This window comes from Canis lupus, chromosome 29 (genome assembly GCF_003254725.2).
Source record: "Canis lupus dingo isolate Sandy chromosome 29, ASM325472v2, whole genome shotgun sequence".
Classification (NCBI taxonomy): domain Eukaryota; kingdom Metazoa; phylum Chordata; class Mammalia; order Carnivora; family Canidae; genus Canis; species Canis lupus.
Window position 1 is genome coordinate 7,689,728 of NC_064271.1, and position 8,923 is coordinate 7,698,650.

The 8,923-nt window shown below is 39.4% G+C and overlaps 1 protein-coding gene across 1 annotated transcript; it reads right to left on the reverse strand.

Moving 5' to 3' along the window:
• Positions 1-4,762: 4,762 nt before the first annotated feature.
• MOS (MOS proto-oncogene, serine/threonine kinase) lies at positions 4,763-8,653 on the reverse strand. The gene has a single exon (XM_025477773.3). The coding sequence runs from the start codon at positions 6,002-6,004 to the stop codon at positions 4,886-4,888; it is 1,119 nt and encodes a 372-aa protein (XP_025333558.1). The 5' UTR covers positions 6,005-8,653; the 3' UTR covers positions 4,763-4,885.
• Positions 8,654-8,923: the final 270 nt, after the last annotated feature.

The window sequence follows — 8,923 nt, forward strand, 5'->3', positions numbered from 1 at the left end:
TGCTTCAACCCCCATGTATACAGCTAATATTCTGCCCACACTGGCCAAATATCCCATCTTCTGGCCATAGTATCACCAACCCAGCAGGCCATGGATGTGTGAGGGAGAATATTTTCTTTTTTTCATTGCTATTGTAAAAGGAATCCTATTTTATAAAGTCAGGATTTTAAAAAATTGTTTACATATTTGAAGTCTATTGACTCATATTAATTTTATTATTGAAATATAGTTCATATGCCTCATGTTAATTTTATATAGTGCTACTTTACATAGTCTTTTCATTACTCATTAGTTTTTCTATTCTTTTTATTTTCAGTTATACATCCTGAAAAATGGAATCTGTAAACAGTTTTTCCTGTTTTTCCAATTATTAGACCCTAAATTTCCTGCTTTTTTCTAATTTCATTGACAAAGTGTTAAGTAGTAGGACAGTAGTGTACTACTTAGGTTATGCTTGGTTTTAGTGGGAATGTCTCCAGTGACTACCTATTGAGATGGTGGCTATTAATGGGTTGAAATGTGTGCAATTTACGATGTTTAACTTTTTATTTTGAAAAAATTTTAGATATGTAGAAAAGTTGCAAAGATAGTACAGATAATTCTTGTATACCTTTCACCCAGCTTTCCTTAATGTTAACATATAATCATGATACATTTATAAAAACTAAGAAATTGACATTGGTATGTAGAATGTTTTTAAAAATATTAAGGGTTCTTTTTTTAGCCTCTTTTTAAGAATTGGGAATGAATGTCTAATTTTATCAAATATCTTCTTAGTATATATTCTTATTTTTTCTTTTGACCAATTAATATGATGAATTAATAGGTTTTTAAATACTGAACCATCCTTGCATCTTGGGATAAATCCACATTTATTTATCATTCATGTTTGCTGACCATCCATTTGTGAATGATTTTTAAAATTAACTGTTGGTGGGGCACCTTGGTGCCTCAACTGGTTAAGTGTCCACTCTTGATTTTGACTCAGGTCATTATCTCAGGATTGTGAGATTGAGCTCCATATCAGGCTCTGTGCTAAGTGTGGAGCCTGCATAAGATTTTCTCTTTCCTTTTCCCTCTGCCTCTCCCTGCCTCTCTCCCTCTCTAATAAATGGATGGATGGATGGGTGGATGGATGGATGGATGGATATATAGATACATAGATAGATGGATATTGGATTCTGCTTGCTAATGTTTTATTTAGAACCTTTACACTGATAGTTATAAATAAGGCTAGTCTGTAGTTTCTTTTTAAAGCAGTCTTCATCAGGCTTCAATGTGTTATTCTCAAAAAGAATTTGGAAGTTTTTCTTCTAATTTAAGTAGCACTGAGATTACCTAGTCCTTAAGGTTTGCCAGAAGTCAGTGGAACTTTGTGTCTTATGCCTCACAGGGTGGGAGGGGGAAGGATTGGATAACCTTCTTTATTCTGTAGAAATTGGCCTGTTTAGATTTTCTATCTTCATTGGTGCCAGATTCTGTAAATTATAGTTTCCTAAAATATTATATATTCTTCTAGTTGTTATAACTACTTGAGACTACAAATTTTCTTTGACTGTATTGTTTTCCTTTGTGTTCTAATATATGTGCTTTCATTATTGTTTGCTCTCTGGAGTTCTTGCAATTTTGACTAGCATTTCTTTTGATACACGGTTACTTAAAAGTCTTAAAATTTCTAGAAAAAGCTTTTTAAATTTTGTTAAAATTTCAAATTTATTTGTCTTTACTATTTTTTAGGTTTGAGAATTTAAGGTTTTCTTCATGGTATAAATCAGTTTTCCACAGGTACTTGAAAAGAAGCTATATTTATTTTTTACAGTCTTGAATGTGTTACAACTAGATGTATTCTATTAATTTTGTCAATGTCTTCTACATTATACCTTATTTTGTGCCCATCAAATCTGTTAGTCTCCTATGGATAGTGTTTCAATTTGTTCTTATACTGCTTGTTATTTCTGGTCCATGAAAATTGTTACTGTGTTTTTTGGTTCACAGTCATTTCTAACTTTTGTTTCTTTCGTGTGAGTTATATTCTTTGACATTGTTCAGTATCCTTCTTTGGCTTCAATTCCATTTTCTCTTATAAAATTGTGGCTCCTATTTTTGGTTTGCACTTAGTTGGTATATTTTTGTCTGTGCTTTTAACAAAGAACTATGTCTTACAATACAAAGATTTTCTTTTAATGGATGAATTAAGCCACTTACATTTATTGATAATGACAGATAAGTTTGATCTTAATTCTCACATTTTATGTTATTTTGTTTCTATAGTTTATGTTGCTGTCTTGCATTCTGTGCTTGGTTCTTTTCGCCTTTGTGTTTTGTTTTGGTGGTTCTGATTTTGAGGAAGGGTGTTTATTATATTTTTGTTCAATTATTTAACTGTATATAATTTCTTTAATCCTATATGATATCTGTAAGCTTATTTCTGTGAAAATAATAACATTGACAGCTTATATCTGTTTCCCTCTCTCCTTCTCTGCCCCAATTTAAGTTAATAGTATATATTTAATACATTGTACTGTTGAATATGCCTTTACCTCTGACTTGGTTCGTCTAGTTCGTCTAATTTCCTATGACTGTTAATATTATGGGTGAAGCAGTCTACATGCTTACTCTGCCTCCCATCAGAGCAGTCTTCCCACAGCTCAAAGGCTTCCTTTCTCTGTGACCCCAAAGACCGTATTTGTTTCCTTCAAGTATAGCATTTCTGTGGGTTTCTCCAGGCAACCTCACCTTTTTCTCTCTCCAAACAAACCAGGCTTAGGAGGCTCCTGTCCTGTCTTATATTGCCTGATCCCACCCCCAGAATGACCCTCTCATGTGCAGAAGGGGATTTTTGCTTCCACTTTTCTGAGCTCTGCCATGGCCAGACCCTCCTCAACACATTCTCTTCCTTCTTTCTCTATCAATTCCTGTAAGCTCAGCTCAGTTTGACCTCAGCCCTGTCTGCAGGAGTTCTTTCCTCACCTTTTGCACTTGAGTGTGTATCTGCTCATTAGGACATCTGTGTTTGCCAGGACTTTCACTGCCACTGATAGGTCCTCCCCTGAACTATTCCCTGCTGTTCCCTGCACTTTTTTCCTATGGGCTCTGTCCAGTCATCTGGCCTCACTGCATTCATTTCAGCATCTGTACATTTTCTGTGTCTTCTAGTGTCACTGATTGTGGAGTTTACAAAGCACCTCCCTCTTTGGTTTCCAGGAGAGAAGGGAAGATATTTGAATCTAAGCTGCAGCCGTGTTCATTCTGGAAGTGAATTCCGGGCCTTAATGCTTTTAATAGGGGATTCTCATGCAGCTCACAGTTAATGAGATATTCAGCATAATTAGAATTTTAGCACACTTGGTGGAACAAACTGATTTGTAATTTTGTTTTTGAGCTATTGTATTTTAAACTTTCCAACATGAACTCCTGTTGCTACAATGAACAGAGGAGGAAATTATTCATTGGTATATGGGTGGTTTGTTCTCTAAGATACATGGACAGAGCTAGCAACACTGAACCAATATTTTATGTAGTCATGGACAGCTCCCTTTTGCTTCCCTCAAGAACAGTTCCAAACCATGATCTCCTTGTAGACCTCCTACTCTTAGTCACTCTTAACGGAACAAAATAGAAATTCACAGATGTGAATCTCCCCAGTGTCTCTTTTTCTTATGTAAAAACTTATCTTCAGTGACAGTTGTCCCATCCTCCTTTGCTCACATCTGGGAAGAGATGCTCTTTCTCTCCAAGCTCTAGTCTTTCCCTAGGTACTACTTTTCATTTTATAACTTTTAAATTTTATCAATTATCTTTGTCTTTTCTTGCTTCATTTACAAATAAACTCACTTTCTTCATCTTAAGACAACTAAACCAAACCCCAAATCCAAAAACATATATCTTATCCCTTTTCAAAGTTTCGGCTACCTCCATTTTTCCTCTACAGCCCAAGTACAGGTTCTACATCAAGTCCTTGCCATACTTGTCTGGTCCATTGCAATGGCCTTACCCTCCCCATTCACAGAAACTATTGTTGCTAAATGGAAGTCAAAGTGGTCCTAATGACAAAACTCAGTCACTTCATTCTCTTAAATCTTAGGTACTGGCAACCATTGTCTTGATTTTCTAGAATGGGCAGTCTGGTTTTACTTGTCTGGTCTCTTCCATCCAAATGTTAAATTTTACTGTCCCTCAGGATCATCATTTTTCCCTCATGTAATGTAAAGTCTTTGCTTTATCATCTACTTCTGAGTCCAAAAAATAGATAAAAGAGATCAAGTTTGGAAGAATATTAGCACAATGTTTCTACTCATGGCATGTACAAGTTCAAAATATCATAAGAAATCATTTGAGATATTATTCCTTTAAAAATAGATTTGCCTCAGTTGGTGAATTTTATGTGTGAAGGTCATTACAAATGAGAAGTTTTGGGGGGAGGAGCAGGAAAAAATTAATATCTTTCAAAAGTTTTTACTTGTTTGGTGTGGGAGCAAATAAAATGTTAATACTTTAAATTTAGGTAGGAGTTACAGAGCATATTATTTGAATTTATAGAACATTTTGGCACTTTACAGTGCAGCTCTATTTTGGACAGGCTGGCTCCATCAATAGCAAATTTGAATAAGTACAATACTAGAGAACTATAGCACTAAGCACACTTGCAATGAAAACAAAGCATATCTCTATAAGGGAATAGGTTTAGTTACTAACAATATTCAGCTGACTACCAAATTTGTAGCTGTGCTATTTGTCTTAGAAAGAGCATCTGAGACCAAAAGGGGTTTTAAATAACTTTATTTTCTAAAAATCCGTTCTGCAAATATGTTTTTTTCTACATGGTCACTTCTTTAAAAATGAATAGAAACACAGGCAAAGCTTATCTTGAGGGTACAGGATGGAGTCAGTCAAATTCAGCTCTTAAAGAGTTAAGGTCAACCAGGAGGAGTTCTGCACTTGGCCGCTGTAGAGCGCTGGCCCTCCAGCAGCACTGGATGATCTTCTCAAGTCTTTTCCCAGAGATGGAGTCAGTGAAGACAGCTGCTGACAGAGATGGACGGAGATTATAGGCCACCACAGCGTAGAGCACGTACTGCCGCTCCCCTGAGTAGGGCGCCTCCTTGGTAGCCATTTGCCAAAGAGTGATGGCAAAGGAGTAGATGTCAGCTTTTGGCGTTATCATCTCTCCTTTCAGGAGCTCTGGAGCTCGGTGGGTGTAGGTGCCCCCCAGGGGGTAGGGAGGAGTCTGGAAGCACAGCACGTCTTCCAGCTTCTCTGAGCAACCGAAGTCCCCAATTTTGCAGACATCCTGCTCACTGATCAGAATGTTAGCCGGCTTCAGGTCCAAGTGTACAATGTTTTGTGAGTGAAGGAAAAGCAGGCCTTTCACAATATCTAGGGAATACTGCAGACACTTTCCCAGATTTAATTGCTCTCCGGCACAGCAGTGAGGCTGCACATCCTTCTCAGAGCAGCTTGTGGCACCGTATATGACTTGGTGTAAGGTGACATTGCCACCAAACTCCATGATTATGGTGCCTAGGCTGTTAAATCCCGCAGGTGTGCGTGTGCTTGCAGCCACGACCTGCACGATGTTATCATGGCGAAGCCTTGCGATGTTGAGCTCAGCCCAGAAACTGCGCTGGGATGCCAGTCGGTTCTTGGTGCACTTGTTCACTTGTTTTATGGCCACCAGAACACCATGGTAAGTCGCCTTGTACACGGAGCCAAACCCGCCAGCTCCCAGCCTCTGCAGGAAGCACACCTGTTCCCAGTCGATGGAGCACCAGGCCAGCCGACGTGGTAGCCTTGGAGCCCTGGGAGGAGTGCCACCCAGGAAGAGCTTCCCTGCTTTACTTGGGAGCTCAGAAGGGCTGCTGCAGGGCCGCGAGTCCACCGAGGGAGAAAACTCACTGGGGAGGTAACTGTGCCGGGAAAGAGGTGAGGGCATGGCACCTTCAAAGTGGACCCCAAAGTGGCTCAGGTAAACCAAAAGAAGAGGGTCCCACGAGTTTGGAAGCATCTCTGACTCCTCCTTTGCTCCGCCCAGCGCTTTTCTCCTCTTCCTTCATTTTCCCCAAATGAGCCGTGTCTGTGCTGTTACTCACAAGGGTTTTTATCAGATGAGCGGAAGCAGTCTGAATGAAGTACAATCCTCCTTTTTAGATGAAAATATTTCCCTTCAACACTTAAAGTGACTTTTTATAAAAATAAGCTCTCCACCCAGAAGAGTTCGCCAGATAAACAGCAGTGAGCTGCCTGTGGACTCACCCCCTTTTTCCATTATTTATTATTTAATTATAAAAAAAAACAGCTTTTTTTTTAAGTGTCATCCACTGAACATGATCAGTGTTCAGACTAAAGAGACTATATAGTGCAATGAAATTATTTCACATTTTGCAGGCTATAATGATTGTCAGTGTTATTCTCCAGCTGCATTAAATCACTTCCAGCAGTTATTGGCAGAAATATTTGAAATACGAACAGCTGACATTTGTTTAGCCGATTATGGGGATAATTAGGTGCAACATTCATATATGGATAAAAAATTGTAACCTTAAAGTAATTGATCCAAATACAATCACTAATACAGGTCAAAACATACACCTCCTAAGGTCATCAGGGGAAAGGAAAATTCTCTGACACTCCATTCAGCTCATATAGCAAATTAGCAAGATTTCTTAGCAACATATCGACTTCCTAACAGTCCTGTTCCATGGCAGTTTGGCCCACCCAGTAAGCTCACTTGCAAGAGAGATCTTAGACTTCATGGCAAATGAGTTACAGAAGTTTTGAAACAGAGTTGGGGGAGAAAAAAAATTCAGATTCAGAGCCATAATCAGAGCTTCAAAGAATAACAAATATGAGAGAATCCTAGAAGAGGAAAAATCCGAATAAAAATGGCACAGAATCACCACTGCCTATATATAATGTGGAAACCCAGATGTTAAAAATAAATGAGTCTTGCTACTCAACCATAAGTTCTTTCTTTCTAGTTTTTATAACTCCCCACCTCCCACTAATTTGCATTCCATATTTGAGGAAAAGACCAATAATACTAACCTGTTGATTAAAAAACATAGGAAGGTGTTAGGATCCATATTTTTAAAAAATTGGTAAAATTCTGTTTTAACTTATTGTACTTAGCATATAGGTGATGTTTAACCACCTTCATTTTTATAAAAGAGGTCTGTTTCTGAGATATATTGATTCTGAGAAGATATGTGAATAAACACAAGCCATTTACATAAACCATTTGAAGTCTGTTGGGCCCTAGGGTAGGATTTCTAGTCTATACTACCCATCTGCCTTAGATATTGTGTGTAATATTTAATCTGTTTGAGCCTTGGTTTTTTTTTTTTTCAGTTAAGAAATTAGGATAATAATAAACTTTTTAATTTTGGAATAAAAGTTCGGGAGCCCTGTACAAATAAAGAAAGTCTAAAAATGTATATTATAAAATATATTAGTAGAAAGGCAGTTGAATCAAAACCAAAATATAAAAGAATGACAGTGAAGAGAGTAAAATAAGAAAGTAATAAAATTATATTCTACAGTAAGTCTATTACAAAATTTATTTAATAGTCATCACATAGTTGGCATTATAATTTAGGTCTCCGAAACTTTTATGGTATTAGGAATGCTATATTGATCAAAAGAGTGTCATAACCTTCTTTGCAAAATGATGTGACTTGTTATATAATCTTTATGTTTAAGCTAAGAGCATAGGTAATTCATTTTACAAAGGTTGATTTTATTACTTATATAAGATACAAGGTATTAATGAAAATGTGGCACTCTACATTCACAAGCCCCAAGTTCATTATATCTAGCATCTGCCAATCTGCTCAAGAGTATTTCGTTGAATATCCATTTTAAAACAGCCTCTGGGGCCAGATTGCCTGGGTTTCTTACTATCCTTCAGTTTCCTTATCTGTAAGACGAGGAAAATCTGCCTGAGGACTGCTGTCAGTATTCACAGCAAATACTTAGATCAGGACATGATAAGTAATTCCTAATTGCTAATTATCATTTATGAAACTCATAAAGTGTATATGGGCTTATGCTGTAAGAAACAGATTTGTTAAGACGGTGTCAAAGCGTACCCTGCTGGGCGGCCCCGGTGGCGCAGCGGTTTAGCGCCGCCTGCAGCCCGGGGTGTGATCCTGGAGACCCGGGATCGAGTCCCGCGTCAGGCTTGTTGCGTGGAGCCTGCTTCTCCTTCTGCCTGTGTCTCTGCCCCTCTCTCTGTTTCTATGAATAAATAAATAAAAATTCTTAAAAAAAATAAAAAAGCGTACCCTGCTAGGGCTGAAGTGACTCATTACTTAAGCTAAACCGAAGTCTGACTGGTCTTCTAACTTAAATTTTATTTGAGGTTAGATATGTTAAGAGTATATTGCCTTATTGTTATATACTAGGAATGCAGAGGGTCAACATTTATCTGATCAAATGCAGTCATCTCGTCATAGCAAATAAAGGCAAAGAATATTCGTTAATGACAGGGTAGGCACTGTCTCCTAGAAGTGCAAATGAACCAGACTGGGGGCACCCGGTGAGGAGCAGAAGGCTCTCCGGTTCTTAAAGGCTTTCCGTTTTCTGCTCCGCCTGGCAGCACGCCTGTGGGGAGCTGCGTGGGTTTCAGGCAAGGCTCGGCGTACGCATCCGCAGCTGTGGCGGCGGCGGGGCGGCGGCGGCGGCGGCGGCGGACAGCGGCGGGGCAGCGCGCTGAACTCCGCTTCAGCGGCAGACGGGGAGGAGCGCGGCTCGCGGGAGACAACCTCGCGGCTCGCGCAGGGTCTTCCTCGGCTCCGGGGCTCGGGAGGGCGCCGTCCCGCGCGGCCGTGCGCAGGCGGCGGGCACGAGGACGCCGTGGGCGAGCTGCCCGAGGCCTCCCGGCCCTGGGGTCGGCGCGCAGCCTCCCGGGCGCGGGGAAGCACGT